Source organism: Camellia sinensis, chromosome 13 (genome assembly GCF_055761805.1).
Source record: "Camellia sinensis isolate YWXY chromosome 13, ASM5576180v1, whole genome shotgun sequence".
In the NCBI taxonomy this organism is placed as follows: domain Eukaryota; kingdom Viridiplantae; phylum Streptophyta; class Magnoliopsida; order Ericales; family Theaceae; genus Camellia; species Camellia sinensis.
The window spans coordinates 46,838,464-46,861,967 of NC_138973.1; the positions used below are offsets into that span (position 1 = coordinate 46,838,464).

General features: G+C 44.5%; 1 protein-coding gene across 1 annotated transcript; it reads right to left on the minus strand.

The window, feature by feature from the left end:
- Window positions 1-22,697: 22,697 nt before the first annotated feature.
- On the minus strand, window positions 22,698-23,285 carry LOC145805358 (uncharacterized). Its single transcript, XM_082900480.1, has one exon. The coding sequence runs from the start codon at window positions 23,283-23,285 to the stop codon at window positions 22,698-22,700; it is 588 nt and encodes a 195-aa protein (XP_082756606.1).
- Between the last annotated feature and the right edge of the window lie 219 nt (window positions 23,286-23,504).

A 23,504-nucleotide genomic window follows, 5' to 3' on the forward strand; every position in this document is an offset into this window, starting at 1 on the left:
GCCAAGGGCTGGATACTGGGTTCAGTTCCGCAGCTGGCTGATGTATCAAAGGTGCAAACCTTTGGCATTGTTCACACTTCTTTACGTAGGCTTCAGCATCCTTTTGCATGTAGGGCCACCAATATCCCTGGGTAATGGCCCTGTGGGCTAATGATCTGCCCCCAACATGGCTTCCACAAATTCCTTCATGAATTTCATATAGGAAATCTTCAACCTGCAAAGGGTGTACGCACCTTAAAAGGGGTCTAGTGAAGGACCTTTTGTAAAGACGTCCATCTTCTGTCAGACTGAATCTTGCAGATTTCAATCTGACTTTGTGTGTCTCCTTACGATCTTCTGGCAACTTTCCTTCTTTCAGGAATGCAACAATTGCATCCATCTAGCTTGGCCCCATGTCCACACACATTGCTTGCTACTTTGTGCTCTCTGGTTCTATGCTCGGGCCCGACATATAGTCGATCATAATTGTTCTTGTTTTTTTAGTCTGCATTGAACTTGCCAGGTTAGCCAACGCGTCGGCGTGGGTGTTGTCATCTCGACTGACTTGGAGTAGTTAGCAATTCTGAAATAGGACTGCCAATCTGATGACCTCTTTTGCATATGCCGACATCCTTTCGTCCCTGGCTGCAAATTCACCTGTTGACTGGTTAACAATAAGTTGTGAATCACAAAAAACTATTACCTCATCTGCTTCTGCTGCTGCTGCCAGTTTTAGCCCCGCAATTAATGCTTCGTATTCCGCTTCATTGTTTGAGGCCTTGAACCCCAAACGGATGGACTGTTCTATTATTTCTCCATCTGGAGATATCAGCAGTACTCCTACCCCCACTCCTTGTCGGTTCGAACTTCCATCGACGAACAATCTGAATGAATCGTCGATGTAGATGCTACAGGGTCTGAGTTTTTCCTTCCTTTGCTCTTTTGCCTTTGGCTGGGATTCTCCTTGCTTGCTGGGACAATGCTCATCCTGGCTCAACGGAGCCCGATGTTCGATTATTTTGGGCGTGAATTCTGCCACGAAGTCGGCTAAAACTTGGCCTTTAATTGTTGTTCTCGGCCCGAACACCAGGTCATACTGACCCAGGGCTACTGCCTATCTTGCTATCCTTCCTGTTAAGTCTCCTTGTTGCAATAAGGACTTTAGTGGGTGCTCTGTTAGGACCACAATCTTGTGTGCCTGAAAGTAATGGTTCAACTTCTTTGAAGCCATTACTAAGGCTAGCATTAATTTTTCCAGTGGTAGATACCTTGTTTCTGCATCGGCCAAGGTTTTACTTACATAATAAACAGCCTTTTGCTCCCCTTTTTCTTCTCGGATTAGTACTGCACTGACTGCGTGTTCTGAAACTGCCAAGTACAAAAACAGTTCTTTCCCTGGTTCTGGGTTGGAAAGAACCGGAGTGGTGGTCAAGTACTTCTTTAGGTCAGTTAAAGCGGCTTCGCATTCTTCTGTCCACAGAAAGTCTGTGGCTTTTTTCACCAAGTTGAAGAAGGGTCTGCATTTATCTGAGCTTCTGCTGATGAATCTGTTTAGGGCTGCGGCCCTTCAGTAAGCATCTGAACCTGTTTTGCCGACGTTGGGCTCTTCAGCTCTAGGATGGCCTTGATTTGGTCTGGGCTGGCCTCAATGCCCTTTCTTGTTACCAGATGCCCTAAAAACTTACCTGATCCAACTCCAAACGCGCACTTTGATGCGTTGAGTCGGAGCCAGTATGTTTTAAGTATATCAAAGATTTCTTTTAGGTCGGCAAGATGACCCTTAGATTCCTTGGTCTTCACGACCATGTCATCGATGTAGACTTCTACCGTTTTGCCAATCAGGTGCTTGAACATCTTTGTTACTAACCTTTGGTAAGTTGCTCCTGCGTTTTTCAACCCAAAAGGCAGTACCTTGTAACAGTACAAGCCTTTAGGGGTGATGAACGCGGTCTTCTCTTTGTCTGGAGGGTACATGGCAATCTGGTGGTACCCCCTGTATGCATCCAAAAAACTCATCCTTTCGTGCCCTGAAGTTGCATCTACTAGCTGGTCAATCTTGGGCAGAGGAAAGCTGTCTTTGGGGCAGGCTTTGTTGAGGCTAGTAAAGTCTACACAGACCCTCCATTTGCCATTCTTTTTTTTCACTACTTCTGTGTTGGACAGCCATGTCGGGTAGTGAACTTCTCGGATGGCCCTGGCCTCCAGAAGTTTGTCTACTTCTTCTTCTACTGCTTCGACGTGCATCAACGTCGGTCTTCTGGCTCGTTGAATCACAGGTTTTGCCGACCTGTCGACATTCAGTCTGTGGCAAGTGACCTCGGGGTCAATGCCAGGCATTTCGTAAGGTGTCCAGGCGAACACCTCAATGTTGGCCCTCAAAAAATCTTCCAGTTCTCTTTCCTCTTCTTCGGCTAAGCCTGAACCGAGAAGAAAGAAGCGTTCTTCGTCGCTCTCCTAGACAAGGATTTTCTTTAGTGTCTCTTCACTCTTTTCGGTTGGCTCCTTGCCGACATCATCTAGGACCTCCATCTCCTCGTCTTCAATCTCAGCCTTTTTTGGCTCTCGAATACTGCAAGTAGACTTCGTTGCTGCCATGGAGCAACTTTTTGCCTGCAATTAATCTCCTCTGACTTCTTCAATCCCATGCTCTGTGGGGAACCGTAATAGTTGATGCAATGTTGAGGGAAATGTCCCCATTACATGCAACCATGGTCTTTCCAAGATGATGTTATATGGCAAGGGTGTGTCAATCACCATAAATTCTGTCTTGATCTTCTTAGTACCAGCTTGTACTTCCACGTTTGCTGCGCCCAGTGTCCATGTCGGCGTTCCATTGAAGCCGACCATAGGGTTGTTGGATTTTTCCAGGTCGTCAGGATGAAGGCCCAGCTCCTTGTAACATCTGACGTACATGATGTCACAAGAGCTGCCTTGATCTATTAGGATGCGTTTTACTTGGCACTCCCCAACCTGGAGGGATACTACCAAGGCATCATTATGCGGATGCTGGACCATCTCTAGGTCGGCTTCAGTGAAGGTTATCATCGGTCCTTGGTATTCTTCAGGCCGAGGTCTTTTGTGTCCGACCTGGTTCACGTGTTGCAGGTGTTTTACTTTTTGGGTTTTTCCCCGAATGTCGTTTTCGTTCATCTTTGAGTGAATGACATTAACCACCTGTGGTCCTCCTGCCTGTGGTTGTTGCGCTGGAGGAGGCGGAGCTGTAGGTGCTTGAGGCAATCTTGCCTGTTCTTCTCTTGTTCTGGCCTCATCAACAAGGTCCCTCAGATGGCCTTGCTTTACCAAGTCTTCTAAGTGTGCTTTTAGGGCTCTGCAAACCTGAGTTGGGTGCCCTTCTTCATTGTGGTAAGCACAACGCCTACCAATGTTTCTTCCCATGAATTCCCCTGGTGCTCTTGCTGGATTTCTAAAATAGGGTTGGTTTCGTATTTGATCCAAGACTTTATGGATAGGGATTCGGAACACCGTCGTCACTGCCTGTTTACCCTTCAATTCTGTTTCTTGTTTGGTCGGTCCGTTGTTACCTCGGCCTCGCTTCGGCGAGCCGTTTCCCTTCTCCTGCTTCATCTCTTTGTTTCCCGACGTATCTAACTCGGCTCTGGCGTACTTCTCGATTCTCGCCATGAGTTCTTCCATGCTTTTTGGCAATGTTTTTGCCAAAGACTTCTGTAGTGGGCAGTCATCTTTCAGGCCGTTCTTGAAAGATACGACCGCCACTTCTTGGTTGCATTCGGGTATTCGATTGAACACCTCGTAGTATCTCTTCGTGTAGGCCCTAAGGCCTTCTTCCTTGGTGATTCTTAAAGCCATCAGGGCGTCGACCCTCAAGGCCTTTAGTTTGTTCGTCACAAACCTGGCCACAAACATCTCGGCCAGGCCTTCCCATGTCTTTACGCTTCCCTTCGGTAGTTTATGGAACCAATCGGATGCAATTTCCCCAAAGGATGAGGGAAATACTTTGCAGAGCAACGGCTCGTTCCCGCTGTATAATGCCATTGAGTTCAGGTATAGTCCAACATGAAAGTTGGGGTCTGACTTACAATCATAAATTTGGAACCTCGGCATACTAAATCTCTTTGGTGCTTCAAATTTTTCCAGTTCCACCGAGATTGGTGTTCTCGGCTTAACTGGGGAAGTCACATCGGCTTCAACATTCTGCTGCCTCCTTTTGATGTAATCCCTCAAGTCTTCCTTACTCTTACCTGGAGCTCGGCTATCTCTGGACTTCAATCTTTTTGGCACACTACTTTCGGCCTCGTGGTGGGCCCGTTTCGATCTTTCTCCATAGGTTGTGTCAAAGCAGAGTGCTTGCCCTTGAACATGCCGATGTTCTTTGGGCCCTGGATCCTTCATGCGATGTGTCCTTCGGGACTCTTCTTGCCTCGGTTCCTCTCGTTCGACTTCCTTGGAAGGTCGGTGAGAGTGCCTTCCACTCCTGGTGTGCTGAGGGGCTTCGGGGATTGCTTTCCTTCCTCCCTTCTGGGTATTAATTGCTGGCATCAGCGTATCTTGCAGCGGGTATGGTGGCTGCATAACATTGTTCTGCATCATGAAGTTGACGACCGACTGAAGGTCTGCCAGCTTGTTTGCCATGTCTTTTACTTCCTTATCCCTCCGTAGGCACCTATCTCTCCATACCTGAAGGTTATCTTCGTTATAGTACTTGCCTTGGTCTGTCTTTTTTGAAGTGTTGCCCTCCTGGCCGACGTCTTTCTCTCCGTGGTCCTGGCCATGAGTTTCTGTGTTGTGGTTGTCTCCTTCAAAGTCAAGATCAATTGGTCTGCCACTCCCAGCAGGAGTGTCGCCCCCAATGTTTTCCCTTTGTCCGTCACTGGCCATCTATTCTTCTAAGTTCCCACAGACGGCGCCAAATTGTGTGGGTAATTTTCTGACCACACTGCCTGCCTAGTAATCAGCTGGAGAGCACCGGCAAAATAGATGGCTTCAGCAAACCTGTAACAGAAAGAAAAGGCTCCGGCGGTGGCTCTTCCACCCGGGGGCACTCCGACGACCAAGTCAGTATATCTCTCAAAGATAAATCAAGTACTAAACTCATAAGCTTAAGTATAAAACTGCGTACCTTAGACCCACGGGGGTGCCTCTCTTTTATAGTTTACTCAATCCAAGTCCCACTAGAAGCCTGACTTCTATGTACTCCAATTCAATACTGACTTGGACTCTTCAAGAGATAAAGATAAACTCCCTAAGAGTTTTATCCTTATCTTGGCTAAGTCTTCTCTTTTCTCTAGGACTCTTGCCCTTTATCCATTTATCCGCTTATCTCGGATTCCGATATCTTCGGAGATCACCTTGGCCTCGCCAAAGATAACCTCGGCATAACTACCACGACACGTGGCACCTCGGCTGACACGTCGGCGTCACCATGCCACGTGTTGGTATTCAGAAAATACATCCCCACATCTATGAGAAAAAGTATCTTACAAGAAACTTAACTATGGCTGTTCCTAAATATATCTATGAAATTAATACTTAATATATTTAGGAATACCACACATACATTAACATAAATATTAAAAAAAATCAGTAAAAATAAAAAAATACGAAAGACAAAAAATTTCAATTTTCTAAAAAATAAATTCAAAAAACTCAAATCAAACCTGCTGCTCTCTCTCTCTCTAGGTTGTTATATAATCTTCTTCTTCTTTTCTATTTTCTTTTACTTTTTTTTTTCTTTTGTAACGAATGTTGAAAGAATGTTGTAACGAATTTTATAACGAATGTTGTAACGAATGTTGAAAGAATGTTGTAATGAATTTTCCTTTTCCCCGTGCCTTGCACATATTGTCCGCTTTGGCATTCCGACCGCATGGTTTTGTTCCTCCCCCACTAGGGAAAAAGGCCTATGCAAGGTAAGAGGAGCCAGCCTGCTTATCAAGGTGGGAAAGTAGTCCCTCACAGACCGATGTGGGATTTCCCGCACATTAGCCCCCAGCCGCGCTGGCTCCGGTCACCCTAGAGGGAGTTCCCACAGACGGTGCCAAATAAAGCTACCGGTCCCCGTGCCTTGCACATATTGTCCGCTTTGACATTCCAACCGCACGGTTTTGTTCCTCCCCCACTAGGGGAAAAGGCCTATGCAAGGTAAGAGGAGCCAGCCTGTTTATAAGGTGGGAAAGTAGTCCCTCACAGACCGATGTGGGATTTCCCGCACATTAGCCCCCAGCCGCGCTGGCTCCGGTTACCCCGGAGGGAGTTCCCACAGACGACGCCAAATAAAGCTACCGGTCCCCGTGCCTTGCACATATTGTCCGCTTTGGCATTCCAACCGCACGGTTTTGTTCCTTCCCCACTAGGGGAAAAGGCCTATGCAAGGTAAGAGGAGCCAGCATGCTTATAAGGTGGGAAAGTAGTCCCTCATAGACCGATGTGGGATTTCCCGCACATTAGCCCCCAGCCGCGCTGGCTCCGGTTACCCCGGAGGGAGTTCCCACAGACGCCGCCAAATAAAGCTACCGGTCCCCGTGCCTTGCACATATTGTCCGCTTTGGCATTCCGACCGCACGGTTTTGTTCCTCCCCCACTAGGGGAAAAGGCCTATGCAAGGTAAGAGGAGCCAGCCTGCTTATAAGGTGGGAAAGTAGTCCCTCACAGACCGATGTGGGATTTCTCGCACATCTTACAAAAGGCAAGTGAACATGCTTTCGAATAATATCTTGTTTTGGGGGCAAAAAGTACCTACTACCACTTTGAATATTGTATGAAAACATAGTAATATAGAATTCTTTAATTATTTCAAATCTATTGAATTTATCTCGTCCCATTTTTATCATGAGAAATGATTGAACTCATTTTCAAGATTTCAATAATTCTTAAATTTATTGTGAAAACTCATATTTTTCTAAATATTTTAAATTATTAATATTTCTTATTTACTAATAGAAAAAAGAAAACTATTTATTATCATATTTATTTCACTTATTATGTATTTATGTAATAAAAGTCATAGACTGCACTTGATAATATATATTTAATATTGTATTAATTTGCCTTTGAATTTAGTAATTTTTTAATTTTAACTTATCAATATGTGACGTCCCAAATTTTTTTTTTGGAACATCATAAGATTTAAATAACAATAACTTGCTAGATAAAATTTTAACTACTAATTAGGAAATTTTAAACTCTTACATAGTCAAAGTCCAAAAACAAAATAAAACTACAAGTTCACACACAACGTCACAACATTGTTAAATACTAATACAAGAGATAACATGATTTTATTTTGATAAAATCTTGACTCTAAGTTAGCCAAGGTTTGATATTAGCAGCAGCTCCAATTTCAGCCACAGTCCCTTCTTCGACATAATCTGGCATGAAACGCCAGGGCAACAAAATATATGCCATAAGTTTTGCAACACAGTAAGACAACATAACCAACCTACCATTCTTTTTGAGAGAAAATAATGAGATTATAAACACGAGATAATAATATAGCCATAAACATAAATTACAGCCATTAAAATAATTCAAATAATTTTAATAACTTAGGTGACCTTTGAAATCTCACCAAAGAGGTTTAACTTACCAACCACTAAGTCATGGCCACGGTTAATTCAGAAACCCCCCCTTGGTCAAATATTCAACAACTACCAAAGATGCCCACGCCCGGAGTTATATACCCAAGCCGTGACATCCGTGGTCTGCCCCAAGGGAACGATCTGCCAGGGATACGTAACTTCCCTGCGTGCCACCTGCACATCCACCCTTATTCCAAAACCAAATACCGATAAGGGTTCAAATAAGCCCCGTGCCATCTTAGGGTTTCGCGACACAATTTACTTAAAAATTATTAAAAACCAGGGCTCACCCTGAATACCCGGTATTAACCCTCTATCAGTAACTATATATATATATACCATTAATCATTTCGGTTAATTTATATATTAAACACAAATTATTTAAATCTCAATCACCAATAATGTTATACCAACTAAAAAAAAAATCCCAACATTATACATATCACACAAAAATAATTCAATGTACAAAATTTAATAGACAATTAATTTAAACTATGGTATGAACATAATAACTTTGATACAAGAAATAAACCATAATTACACACACCCACAAATTTTTGATTTACAAAATTAGACTAGCACAATATTAAATAAATCACAAGACACCCATACATGGATTACTAATTTATAATAGTTGATGGATTAGACCAACACAATGTTGAAGTGATGATTTTATCCTGTCTAGAAAATTTCAAATTGTAACTTAGGTATTAAAAATTATAAATAAATTACTTACACAATCCTAAAATTTGTGCAATTGAACAGAATACTCAATAGGGATGTTTAGGTCATTTTTCATAAAGAATTTCAAAAAAAAGAAAATGTAAATAATCCTGTAAAATTTTCAGCAATTTTTATGACACAGATTTGTCACATTTCCTTATATTAATTCCATGCTTAAATTTATAGATCAAATCTATAATTTAAAAATTTATCATGAAACTAAACTTCTCAAATTTCATCTTTTAGTTAGAAATTACCAGATTTGGCTTAGTATAGAAGTTTAAATAAATTTTCAAATACATAGTAAAATCTGTCTCACAGTTTCAGATTTAGTTAAAAATTTGTATAAATTCGTAGAAAGCTCAAAAATTGTTGCCAAAATTCATGGATGAACTAGACATCATTCTCAACAACTTTGTAGATAAATCACCTCGAAATTTTGAGTATAAAATTGTCTAAAAATTCGGGCAAACATTCTCACAGATTCAAGGACAAACAGATTATTTTCAACACAGTTTCAGATTTAGTTAAAAAATTGTATAAATTCTTAGAAAGCTCAAAAATTGATTCCAAAATTATGGATGAACTAGACATCATTCTCAACAACTTTGTAAAAGAAATCATCTCGAAATTTTGAGTATAAAGTTGTCTAAAAATTCGTACAAACATTCTGACAGATTCAAGGATAAACAGATTATTTTCAATCTTCTCTTTAAATGTATAAACTACACATGCAAACTTATTTTTTTACAATAATAAGATGATTTTAAGACTACCAATATCTTCAAACATTTGATATATACATCACAAAATTCCTACACATGTGTATAAAATTTCTATCTATGAGTAGTCATTTTAATCACATGAACATAATCTGAAAACTTCATTAATAAAAAGAAATAAGAGGGTTGAGAGGGTTGAGAGGGTTTTCTTACTTAATAGTAGGATTCAAATGGGTGATGAAATGGTAGAAAAATTTTGTTTTCTTAACCTTCCTCTCTTCTTCTCCTTCTACTATTAGCTGAGATTTTTTTTTTCTTATTTTCCCCTCACTCATACGAAGGAGCAGACTAAGCCTTCTCTTTGCATGGGATTATGCTCAGCCATTCTTGGTGTATATATGCTGAGCCTCCCCTCTCTCTCTCTCTCTTTCTTTTTCTTTTCATTATTCCCTGCCAACATCTCTCTCTCTCTCTCTCTCTCTCTCTCTCTCTCTTTCTTTTTATTTTCATTATTCTCTGCCAACATATCTACACAACCCAAGAACTATAATGGGATTAAAGTTTCCATGGTTACATGCAAGCTAGCCGGTGGTGCTACCTGCCACCGAGAATCTGATTCTTTTTTTTTTTTTTTTTTAACTAAGGTTTTTAGTATGATGTTAAAATAATTTATAATAAATATTGAACATTCACAAAATTATTATTCTTAATAAGGTCTTTGTTAGTGATTGAATTGGGTTAATTTAAAACTTTTTTTTTTACACTATTATATATTTTAGGTAGATTCTGAATAAAATTAATTAATTAATTTATTTTCTTTTAAGAATAATTAAATATGGGTTCTCACAATCTACCTTCCTAAAAAAAAAATTCGTCTTCGAAATTAATTCGTACCTTTAGACTCGACATGCTGAGGGTAATTGGCACGTATCATATCTTCTTGTTCCCACGTTGACTCTTCCGTCCCACGATGTCTCCAGAGAACTCGGACCAACGGTATAGTTTTACCTCATAATTTCTTCTCGCGACGATCTAAAATTTTGACAGGCTTTTCTTCAAATGTCACATCTTCATCAAGATTAATTTCCTCCCAATTGATAATGTGAGAAGTGTGTGGCTCGTATTTCCGTAGCATAGAGACGTGAAAAACATTATGCACCCCAACTAGTTGAGGAGGTAGAACCAAACGGTACGCTACTTCTCCTATTTTGTCCAAAATTTCGAAAGGCCCAATGAAGCGAGGTGACAATTTTCCTTTCTTTCCGAAATGAACAACTCCTCGACGAGGTTGTATTTTTAGAAACACATGATCTCCAACTTTAAATGCTAAAGGTCTTCTCCTTTGATTTGCATAGCTTTTCTACTTACTCTAAACGGTCTCAAGTCTTTGCCTAATTAGTTTCACCTTCTCGGTAGTTTCTTGAACTAACTCTGGCCCTAAAAGAGGTGCTTCTCCGACTTCCGTCCAACATATTGGTGACCGGCAAGGCTGTCCGTACAAAGCTTCATACTGTGCCATACCAATATTTGCTTGAAAACTATTATTGAAAGAGAATTCGACTAGTGGTAAGTGTTTCTCCCAACTACCCTTAAAGTCCATCACACAAGCTCAAAGCATGTCTTCTAAAGTCTGAATTGTTCTTTCTGATTGACCGTTAGTTTGAGAGTGAAAAGCTGTGCTAAAACACAACTCTGTACCCAAGGCTTTTTGCAGACTTTGCTAGAATTATGACGTAAAACGAGAATCACGATCTAACACTATTAAGACTGGTACTTCGTGCAATCTAATGATTTCTCGAATAAATAATCGACTTAAAGATTCGAGTGTGCTTACTGATCCTATTGGTAGGAAATGTGCCGTCTTAGTTAACCGATCAACCACCACTCAAATGGCATCATGGCCTTGCGGCGACCGGGGTAATCCCATTACAAAATCCATTGTTATGTGTTCCCATTTCCACTTAGGTATTGGTAAAGGTTGGAGTTTCCCTGCCGGCTTTTGATGTTCTGCCTTCACTTGCTGACACGTCAAGCACTTAGATACGAATTGAGCAACGTCTTTCTTCATTCCACTCCACCAATACTGTCGCTTAAGATCCTGGTACATCTTGTTTCCTCCTGGATGAACCGCAAAAACCGAATGGTGAAATTCTTTAACTACTTCGTCTCTTAATTGTTCAATGTTTGGCACAAAAATTCTACCTAAATACCTTAAACTACCATCTTGACGGAGCGTCCAATCCGGTGAAGATTCCCCGGACACTAATCGGGCCTTGATGAAGTCGGTCTCCTGATCAAATCTTTGGGCTTCTAACACTTTGGTAAGAAGTTGGGGTGTTGTAACTATCGTAAACAACCTACCCTTCCCATTCTGAGTCTCTAGTTGTAACTTAAATTCATTCACGGTGCTTACCATTTCCCATTCTTTAATTGATATGTTGGCTACAATCTCTCTTGTCTTTCGACTTAGTGCATCTACTATAACATTAGCCTTCCCGGAATGATAAGACAAGGTGAATTGCTAATCTTCAAGGTACTCCATCTAGCGTCTCTGCCTCATGTTCAAATCTCTTTGTATAAACAAGTACTTCAAGCTTTTGTGATCGGTAAATATCTCAAATTTTTCGCCATAAAGGTAATGTCGCCAAGTCTTAAGTGCGTAGACCACAGCCGCCAACTCCAGATCGTGAGTAGGATAATTGTTCTCATGATTCTTCAATTGTCTTGATCTGTAAGCTACTACCTTCCCGTTTTACATTAACACACTACCTAACCCTTCTTTAGAGGCATCACAATAAACAGTGTACCCAACGTCACGTTCGGGTATGATTAATATAGGAGTGCTTGTCAGTCTCTTCTTGAGTTCTTGAAATGACTGCTCACATGTTTCGTTCCATTCAAACTTTACTCCTTTTTGTGTTAGGCGTGTCGTCGGCTTGGCTAATTTAGAGAAATCTTGAATGAATCTCCTATAATAACCTGCTAATCTCAAGAAACTACGAATCTCAAACGTATTCTTAAGTTGTTTCCACCCCATTACTGCTTCTACTTTTGTTGGATCCACTGATATTCCTGATTCAGACACAACATGACCTAAGAATTTTACTTCCTTCAACCAAAATTCACATTTTCTAGCTTTAGCATACAATTGGTTCTCTCTTAGAATTTGCAAAACGGTTCTCAGATGTTGCTCGTGGTCTTCCTCCGATCGTGAGTGTGGGTGAGTGGTTTGGAAATACTCTTCGGGATCCTGGGGAACGCTCGTGATCCTCTTTTGGTCACCTAAAAAAGAATAAACACTCCGGTTGGGGGTGCCGGAATTAGCATTCCGATGGGCAAGTTAGTATTTACACTCGAGGAGGCTTGTATTCTAAGCTAAGCATAGTAATTCTCACATACCTCTTTAGGACTGAAGATCTTGTATTTATAGTATTCTCTTGGGGCCCTTGGGCCTGGTCCACTCCTACACAGCCCTTGTTTTACTGGCAGGAATGCCGGCTCTTTTATTCGGCCTCAAAATTGGATAGGGTCAATGCCGAATTGAAGTTATGTTCTGGACCGAATTGGTCCGCTCCTGTTGATCCAAAATTATTCGGCTCCCATAATTGCCCCCCAAACACCCCACTAGCACCAGTTAGTCAGCGTGTTTGGCTTCTAGTCTGGAGGTTAGAAATTCGGCAATTATTCCTCTTCCCGATGCATATCAGAACGCGTACATGCTTCTTGGTCATTATAACGCTTTCCCGCCCCTTCGTACACTGCCTCCATTTAATGCGATTTGAATTTGTCTCTTCAAATGTATGCTCTGAATACTCGAAGATATCTGGCTCGTCTTCCAGTGGGACTCCTGCATTCCGCAGCTTCTGCAACCCCTTGTTTCTCGATCTTTTCTTCGCCTCCTGTAAGTTTTCTTCTCTTATATTTTTTTTTTGATCCCCCCTCTTTATCTGCTTTTAGTTTTTCGTAATCCTTGAGTCGGCAAGAATGGCGAAACATTTGAAGGAGCTCCTTTCTGCGGATCGAATCTTCGGCTTTTGACGCCACTTCTCCATCCTTGACGACGTCCATCTGTCACTTGTGGCAGACAGTACTACTGATATGGTGAGGGAAGACGAGAACACAATCGTCTTTCTTCTCCTATCAATTGCTGAGGGCAGCGTCCGTTTTCCTCTTCGCCCACTTTTGAGGGTCGTTCTTCGGTACTGGGGTCTTATTCCTTCCCAGCCCAATGTGAACTTCTTCCGCATCATAATGGGCATTGTAGAGATAAATCGGCGTCTTAGAGTCAATTTAGGTATTCCCGCCATTCGGCACTGTTATGTCCTAGCCAAGTCTACTGGTCGTCTGGGACGCTACTTCCTTAGAGCTAAGGACACTGACCACCACTTAGTGACCATGCTTGCTAGCTCTGGCAAGCGTGTCGATGACGTGATGGTCGTTGTCCGCGGTAATTGGGAATTCGACGAAGGGGAAGATCGCCTAGATCCTGTGTCGAGGCAAAAAGGCGAACCAGGTGGCCGACCAAATCACTGTTTCTGTTACTTACATATGCATGTATTCGACATTTTAGCTCACCTAATCGTTTTGTCTACGTAGGCAGTGACTTGAAAAGAGTGTTGACTTCAGATGATGAAGTTGTGCTCGCAGAAATTAAAACCGCGCTACAGTTCGTCGGCCATTCAAACCTTTAAAAACAAGAGAGGGCAGCCCACATTCTCCTGGGGTATGAGCCAACCTACACGACGTTCTCGGCGACAGATAATATTCCCATCGCGCGAGGCGATAACCAACTGACGGCCCTCATCTTCCCCAACTTCAAAAACTTGAGGCAGATTGGCCTCGAATCGTCTGATTCAGAGCATGTGGAAGGACAAGTTGCCGAACCTATCACCGAGGACCCGAAGGAGTTGGCCGCCAAAGTTGACGAAGCCATCAATTCGGCTTTTGAGGAAGTCGGGTTGAACTCTCCTGATCCTCCGTCTACATCAGGCCGAGGGGACGCCGAAGATATCTTTACGAACTTGGGAGATCTTCCCGGCGATTTCTCTGAGGATATGGCCGGCGAAAATCTTACGCGGATGGCACGAAAAAGGAATACCGAACGCATGGCTGCCTGACAAAAGGCCCTAGCCATTCGTTCCAGACTTGTCCCGACTGAATCTATTGCTCCCGTTGTCGTACAAGAAACGACTCACGTTGTCGTGGCCGAGACGAAAAAGGAGGTCGAGCGCCCGAGTATGGAAGTTCGGCCGATTTCAGAGGATCGGGGCGAAAAACAAGGTGCTGAAGGTGAGGACGGCTCCGAAGGGGGCCCCTTGGAAAAACAGCCACGCTTGGAGGAGTCAGATGTGGTTGCTCCTTTTGTTATTGAGCCAAAGATAAAAAATATGCCGATCTCCTCCGAAGCGTCGGCTTTGAAGGATGTAGCTGTGGCACTAAGCCTGGCTGCCTCGGTCTCTTTGCTGGCTGACAAGGCAACGTTTCGTGTCGAGCCGGATTTGGCGACAATAACATTAGCCACCCAGTCGGCTTTTTTGGTACGTGATTGAATCTTTGGTTTGGTGTATTTGATGTTTGTTGGCATGTGACGATCCTTTGTTTTGCAGACGGTTGGAAGGATCGCAGAATTGGGCTGCCACCAGCATGATGCTGTTAAAAGGATTGGATGTTTACAATCTGAAGTCGAGGGCCAAAGAAGCAGGGTGGAGTTCAAGGTAATAAGAGCCGTGATGGAAAGCGCGCGAGTCGATGCTGAGAAGGAAATGGCCAAAACTGCTGATCAACTCAGGGCTGACGCCGAGGAGAGGGCAAATGCGAGCGAAGAGTCGCTCAAGTTAGCCAAGGAGGTGCTTTCCAAGCTGGAGGCCGAGTTTGGAGAGTTGAAGCTGGCTAAAGAGAAAGCCGACTCTGAGTCCTCGGCGGTGTTCGAGGCTGGGAGGAGTTCCGCCTTTAAGGACTATGTAGAAGAAGTCCCTAAATTTGAGAATCGGGGGTTCAAACAAGGCTGGCTCACAGCCCTTGCTACCGCTGGAGTTATATTGGCCACGCCAATTCCCTACGAGCAAGTGGACGTTGAGCCGCTTGAGTCTGACCCTGAGACTTGATTTGGGAGACATTCTAGTTTTGTTAGCTTTTTTTTTTTTTCGATTTCAATGTCTGTTTTTGTTTAGTAGATTTTCATCTGTGTGGGATTTTCATATGTAAAATGTCCACTATTAGCGCCCAATTTATGAATGAAAATTTCATATGCTTCCTAGATATTTCTCGTATTGTTTGTTGTATGAGTAGACAATTAGGAGAATCAGTGGTTAGGACAAAATTCCAAGACTACGTGAGACGGCAGACTTACAAACTGACTGAGCTTAGTGATCTGATTAAAACAATGAATCTGCCCTTGCCCCAGCGAGTTCGTGATCGTAGAACGCCGAATAACACATCCATAGGAACCTTGTGTTGAGGCATCGATTCGGGGAATGGCTGGGGCACTTAAGCCGACTAGATTGATGAATCTGCCCTTGCCCCAGCGGGTTCGTGATCGTAGAACGCCGAATAACTCGTCCATAGGAACCTTGTGTTGAGGCATCGATTCGGGGAATGGCTAGGGCACTTAAGCTGACTAGATTGATGAATCTGCCCTTGCCCCAGCGGGTTTGCAATCGTAGAACGCCGAATAACACGTCCATAGGAACCTTGTGTTGAGGCATCGATTCGAGGAACGACTGGGGCACTTAAACCGACTAGATTGATGAATTTGCCCTTGTCCCTGCGGGTTCACGATCGTAGAACGCCGAATAACGCGTCCATAGGAACCTTGTGTTGAGGCATCGATTCGGGGAACGGCTGGGGCACTTAAGCCGACTAGATTAATGAATTTGCCCTTGTCCCAGCGAGTTCAAGATCGTAGAACACTGAATAGATACGATTGGGGCATATGGTTCGTTCGGCGCCGGGTAGTTGGCGCTTCAACATTGAGGGGATTGCCTCGGAGGTGCTACCCCCGTAGGGAATAAATGGGCGTGTACTTCGTGAACGAGGGTCCTATTTATGTGCTCATTTAGCATTTCAGTCCAGCTGTTTGAGGAAGATTGAACAAGCGCAAATGTCAAATAAACTTTTCTTCAACAACAAGGGCAAAGCGAAGACTCTAGCTAAGCTGGGAAGAGCTATGAGTCGAAGCGGTGAACCTTCACGCACGGGCAGTAGGACTTCGAGGGATCGGGAGAGGCGCCAATCTCCTTGTCGTCAGAGTAGGTCGCCTAGGAAGGACAAACAGCCACAGCGTAAGTCTCCTCAGCTTGGTTCCGACAGGCAACCTGACGCGACTCCTCGCCCAATGAGTTTTGCAGTCTTCGTGGGTAATAAACCAATGACAGAGGTGGACTCGATCATTTGAGATCCGAATGTGGCATTCGAGTTTGCTCGACAGATTTTCCCGCCTGAAGTTCAGCAGTCGATGGCAGGTCGACAGGATTTCGAAGTGTTTCGTGAGGGGCGTTCACGGGGCTGTGAGGGGACTGTACACAGCTTATGAGATCGGCATGCATCTCCGCGCCGCTCGCCGCGACATAGAACAGAGAGATGAACGCATTCGGAAGTTAGAAACTCGCGCCGAGAAGGCCGAGCGCGAGCTAAGGAAAATCAAGTCTGGCGGGCCCCAATCAACCAGCCACCCCAATCCAGTTGTTGAAAAGAGGGTTACTCAAAGGCTGATTAGTGATGCGATCGCCGATCGTAATACGGGTAGCATGTTCGCGATCGAGACTGCGAGGGGTACGGCTTAAGAAAAAGGCTTCCATGACGGCCGAAAGGTCGGAATTTAGAAGACCAAGGAGAAACTCGTCGAAGAAGTTTGCCGATGTGAAAATTGTGGATTTAGGCACGGTTGGATCAAGGCGCTTCGGCAAGCTACGAATCTCCAATCGGGAGGGTTGGATTCGGCGTTTCCGTTATATTAACAGAATGATTTTCCCTTATCCGCATTCGAAATTGAGAAAAGCGATGGCGAAGAAGCCGCTGAACCCAAGAAATCCTTGCAATGCTTACGTAGATTGAAAGTGAAATTATGTATTTATTCGCTAAATTTAATAAAATGCTTAGTTCTCAATCTGTAGCATACTTGTTATTTATATTAGTACTCATTTTATTCAAACTTTGCTTCGTTGAAAATTTTATTCGGTACACGCGTATTTTCTATGGAGGCCATTTCGGCTTGAAGGCATCATGCGCCGATGGGGCTCCGAATCCAGAGATTTTTTCGGCCCAAAAACGTCATGCGCCGATGGGGCTCCGACTCCGAAGACAGTCGGCCCATCTATAATTTTTGTTTATATAATTTGGCCATTTTAATAAGGCAGAAATTAGTGCATGAAGTGGCTAGATGCTCGGCTAGTTAGATTAATAAATCTGCCCTTGTCCCAGCCAGTATATGGACTTCAAGGCATTCGCCCATAATTGTCGTTTATATAATTTAGGCCGTTTTAACATGGCAGAAATTAGTGCATGGAGTGTCTGCGGCAAATGTCGCTCGGCGTCCGTCGTTTGGAATTCAGTGTTAATGAAATCGCCTCGGGGCCACTGCAAAGATTTTAGAAACAAAATGCCTTGGATTTGTCTCTCCAGTGACTTCGTTTTCTGTGCACAGACTCGTTTTAGAATGATTTTGTTGCATGGGGTTACGTAAGTGTGATCGTCGAATGGAGCTTTTCTTCAGCAGGGAAGAAGGTCGGACTCTGGTTAAGTCTGATATTGCGACGAATCGCAGCGGGGAAAACACTCGCATGGGAGGTAGGGTGCTCAAGAAACATCAGCCTTTAAGTCGTCAAAGCAGATCACCTCGAAAGGAGAAACAGCGATGGCGAAGTTGTCCGCAACCGCGGCCAAGAAATGGGGCTGACGTAGCTCCGCGGCCGTTGAGTACTACTGTTTTCGTGGCGAATTCCTTTCTTGTCTTGGATCTTGGCCTTGACATTGTCTATGGTGCCAAAGGTTTCCGCCTCAAGGGCGATTATCTCGTTGGGGTGAATCGTGGACTCGAGCGCGATCAGATCAAAGCATTTTCAAGTTGCGGGTGCCCTCTAATCAGCGGGCATTGACTTGGCGCTGCCGCTTGTACAACGTGATGTCGTATGAGAATAGATGTTGTAATGCTTCGAATGCGGATAGCGTTTTTTGTAATTATCGTTTAATTGAATAAAATGTTTCATTCCAAAAGTTTATCTCGTTCTGAACTTTTGTATGTTTAATTTGGGCATCTTACTTTGAATGTTGGCACGTTTTGTCTTGTTCATGCGATTGTATTGGTTTCAGCCTACATATCCCTGCTTAGATGTGTAAATGTTTTCATTTTAGAAGGGCGCTCCGAATCGGGAGGTTTTATCAGCCCAAAGACGCCATGCGTCGATGGGGCTCCGGATCCGAAGACTTAATTCGGCCAATCGTGACATCCACGAGGGGCGCCTCGAATCCGAAGGTTTTATCGACCCAAGGACGTCATGCGCCGATGGGGCTCCGAATCCAGAGAGTTAATTCGGCCAATTGTGGCATCCACGAAGGGCGCTCCGAATCTGGAGGCTTTATCGGCCCAAGGATGTCATGCGCCGATGGGGTCTTCGAATCCGGAGACTTGATTTGGCCAATCGTGACATCCACGAAGGGCGCTCCAAATCCGGAGGCTTTATCGGCCCAAGGACGTCATGCGCCAATGGGGCTCTGAATCCGGAGACATAATTCGGCCAATCGTGACATCTACGAAGGGCGCTCCGAATCCGGAGGCTTTATCGGCCCAAGGATGTCATGCGCTGATGGGGTCTCTGAATCCGAAGACTTGATTTGGCCAATCGTGACATCCACGAAGGGCGCTCCGAATCCGGAGGCTTTATCGACCCAAGGACGTCATGCGCCGATGGGGCTCTGAATCCGAAGACTTAATTCGGCCAATCGTGACATCCACGAAGAGCGCTTCGAATTCGGAGGCTTTATCAGCCCAAGGACGTCATGCGTCGATGGGGCTCCGAATCCGGAGACTTAATTCGGCCAATCGTGATATCCACAAGGGCGCTTCGAATCCGGAGGCTTTATCGGCCCAAGGACGTCATGCGTCGATGGGGCTCTGAATCCGGAGACTTGATTTGGCCAATCGTGACATCCACGAATGGCGCTCCGAATTCGGAGGCTTTTTCGGCCCAAAGACGTCATGCGCCGATGGGGCTCCGAATCCAGAGACTTAATTTGGCCAATCGTGATATCCACGAAGGGCGCTCTGAATCCGAAGGCTTTATTGGCCCAAGGACGTCATGCGCCGATGGGGCTCCGAATCCGGAGAGTTAATTCGGCCAATCGTGACATCCACGAAGGGCGCTCCGAATCCGGAAGCTTTTGAACTAGATTGCAGAGTCAGTAAACCGGCGTCTTTGCATTACAGAAGTGGAAAGTGTACATGGTGAGCCGCTCAGAACCAATATCATTCCCACAAGTCGGGTTTTATGATAGAACTCGTGCCTAATTCTCCATCAACTAGCCTTCTATCATCCAAAAATACCTTCAGGGAAAACTTTATCGGCGTGCAGCGGCGCAGCTGGATGCGTTGATCAGACATCTTGAGAAGCTGCTACCGGTATCACCTACAACTTCCGTGGCTTCTTATCACGAAGCCGTCCGACTTCATCGAGACTCTTGATTTGATGCTTCAATGGAGTTGACCTACGTCTCCGTTGGTGTCTTTCCAGAAAGGAGATAGCATGCTTGTGCGGATTGCCGGGAACCCCGAATTTGCTCAACGCCGTGTTCGGTCGGGAAACGTAGCAACTGATGATAGGTGCTTGGTACGGCCCAAATAGTATGCAACCAAGTCCGCCCCATAATGAGGTTATACGGCGAAGGGAGCTTGACGACCAGGAATTCCACTTCCACCGTTTGGAAGCCCGCTCGAACGGGTAATGTGATTTTCCCTAACGAATACTCCAGATTCGCGTTGAAGCCGAACAATGGATGAGAAGCCGGAGACAGGTCTGATTCGTTGAAGCTGAGTTTGATGAAGGTCTCGTAATACATGACCTCTGAAGTGCTCCCCCGGTCAATGAGGACGCGTTCAACGGTAAACCGGTTCACGTGTAGTTCAATAACCAATGGATCAATATGGGGGAGTGTTATGCCGATAAGATCGGAATCATCGAAGATAGTGCTCGGCGCTTGGTGGGGCTATTTCGTTTGTGCGCGTTGCTCCTGGGGGGATGAATGGATTGCATGCACGGTGCGTGGCGTTGGAAGATTGTATATCATATGTATAACGCCGAGGGGAGGTGACTCCTGCCGAAGGGCGACAGTTTTGATTGTGCTTTTCCGGACATGTTGCTGGAGCCGACCATCTTGGGCCAATTCCTCAAGGTGGTATTTCAAGGCATAGAAGTTGTCCGTATTATGACCGTGATCTTTGTGATATTCACAACGTCTATCCGCCTTCTCGTGTCAGGAGGTCCCACCATCTTGGACGGCCATTTGAAGAATGAAAGATTATGGATCTTGGGCATAATTGAGCTGATTGGCTCTGACAGCTCCGTATATTTCTTGTCGGTGCGCTTTGTGCGCCTGCTATCGACCTGCAGTTGCTCATTGGCTTGGTGTGGGCATCGATCGCTGGATCGGCGAGAATCCTGTCTCTTGTCTTGTTTAGCCCGCTGTCGTGGTTCAAGGCTTTGAGGTGGTGCGGAACTTATTGGCTGAGCGATTTCGGGAGGGGCCGTTTTGTTGACCACATGTCCGGCTTTAACCCGCATGGCGTCGTCTTCCATTTTACAGTGTTCTTCTACTTTCTTCATCAACCCCCAAGCTGTTTTGGGGGGTCTTCTAGTCAAGGAACTGCAGAGGGCACTATCTGGCTGTAGTCCCATTTTGAAGGCAGTGATGGCCATGAAGTTGTTGCAAGCGTCATCGAAAAGGTTAAAGCATTCCCAATATCGCGCCGAATAAGCTCTTAGTGTTTCTCCTGGCAGGATTTGCATTGCCTAGAGGGAGTCGGCTTGCTTTGGTTGGACTTCGTTGGTAATGAATTTGGCCCTAAAGGATTTCTGTAGTTGGTGGAAGGTTGTGATCAAAGCGGGCTCCAGTTTATAATACCACCGAACCGCCAACGGTCCCAAACTGCTGGGAAATATTCGACACATGAGAGCCTCGTCGTCTGCATGCAATGTCATGGCCTGCTTGTAGTGGCGGATGTGGTCGGTAGGGTCTGATTTGCCGTCATATAGGGTGAACGACGGTGCTTTAAATTTCTTTGGTAGCGCAGCCTTTGCGATCCGTCGTACGAAGAGGTCGTGTTGGTCTTCGTCCGAACTTTTCCTTCTTCGCTTCTGCATTGTACAGGGACTTTCTTCGGAAGAACTAGTGGTTTCATGTCGTCCTTTCTTCCTGGGCTCCGGGGATAATGAGTCGGAGTCGCTATCAGTGTCTTGTCGTGCTCGAGGTTTTCGACCACCTGCCTTCAGAGATCATTTCGGATTTAAGCGCACAGCTTGTTTGGACTTCGCCATTTCCAAGGCCAAATCTTCACGAAAACGTTCGTTCTCAGTGATCATGCTCTCCAGCCTCTGTTCATTTTGCTTTGCTTGTTCCATGATTGCCTGTATTGTCTCGTGCTCCGAAGTCGAGGATGAGGCAAAATTGAAGGCACGTTGTGCGGCGATAGTTTCTGGTCCAAGAAAGTTTGTTGAAGTAGTTTCATCGTGAGGTATAGGGTCAACAATGACTGTCGGAGGATCTTCCGTCACGCTCGCCATGGATGTGCTTGAGTATTCCCACAGACGGCGCTAATTGTGGGTAAGTGGTTTGGAAATACTCTTCGGGATCTTGGGGAACACTCGTGATCCTCTTCTGGTCACCTGAAAATGAATAAACACTCCGGTCGGGGGTGCCGGAATTAGCACTCCAACGGGCAAGTTAGTATTTACACTCGAGGAGGCTTGTATTCTAAGCTAAGCATAGTAATTCTCACATACCTCTTTAGGACTGAAGATCTTGTATTTATAGTATTCTCTTGGGGCCCTCGGGCCTGGTCCACTCCTACACGGCCCTTGTTTTACTGGCAGGAATGCCGGCTCTTTTATTCGGCCCAAAAATTGGATAGGGTCAATGCCGAATTGAAGTTATGTTCTGGACCGAATTGGTCCGCTCCTGTTGATCCAAAATTATTCGGCTCCCACAGTGAGTATATCAAAATATCGTCAATGAATACTACCACAAATTAGTCCAAATAAGGTGTAAAAATTTTGTTCATTAAACTCATGAATACCCCAAGCACATTCGTCAAACCAAATGGCATTACCACAAACTCATAGTGGCCATAACGGGTTCGAAATGCAGTTTTGGGTATATCTTCTCCTTCAACACGAAGTTGGTGATATCCCGACCTAAGGTCAATTTTGAAAAAACATTTTGAACCTCTTGATTGATCGAACAAGTCATCAATTCTGGGTAAGGGATATCGATTTTTAATGGTGATTGGATTTAGTTGTCGATAATCGATGCACAATCTTAAGGTTCCATCCTTCTTCTTCGCGAATAATGCTGGCGCTCCCCAAGGAGACGTACTTGGTCTGATGAACTTTTTATTCAACAGTTCTTGCAACTGCTCCTTTAATTCTCGAAGTTCAGCTGGCGCCATACGATGTGGTGCTATTGACATCGGTGAAGTCCCAGGTTGAAGTTCGATCGTGAAATCTACGTCTCATTTTGGGGGTAATCCCGGTAATTCGTCAAGGAAAACGTCAGCGTACTCGCACACTACATGGGGTAATCCTGGATCCTTTCGATTTTCGTCTTCCAAAATTAAGCTTGCCAACCATCCAGTTAGTTGATCATGCCACCGCGACTCGCAACACGTTGGAGTTAGAGAATCTTGTCTATCTCCTTTAAATTGAACTTTCGTTCCATTAAGGGAGGATGTTGTCACTGTCTTACGGTAACAATCAATAATGGCTCGATGAACTGACAACCAGTCTATTCCTAGGATGACGCCAAAATCAGACATATCCATAACTCTTAGATCACATATCAAATATGAACCGGAGATTTCTAGTTCACAAGACTTACATCCTAGATTTACTCGGGTTTGACCTCCTAAGCGTGAAGCAACACTTATAGCTACCTCTAACGTTTCGGGTTCCAAACCCAAACTTGACACACATGCAGTAGATATAAAAGAATGCGAAGCTCCGGAATCGAACAATACTTTAACCCAAGAATTCATAAGGATTAACATACCTTGAATTACTGATGGGTTACCAACATTCTCTTCTCCTTGGAGAGCATACATTCTTCCTACTGCATGTTGGTTAGTCCCCTCTGGTTTCTTTCCATTTCCAGCTCTTTGTGGTTGTGTTTTTGGTTGGCCTGCATTTCTAGAGGCTTGTGGTCGCCCCTTGTTGGTCTGAGTATTTTGAGTAGGCTTAGAACCTTGCCCTGGCTAGCATTTGTTGTATTGTTGTGCCCCTCGCTGATCCGTAAAATACTCCCCACCCTGGGGACACTCACT

Bases quoted from the DNA above. Each gene is read 5' to 3' on its own strand.
- LOC145805358 (XM_082900480.1), bottom strand. From the start codon at position 23,285: ATGTATGCTCTCCAAGGAGAAGAGAATGTTGGTAACCCATCAGTAATT.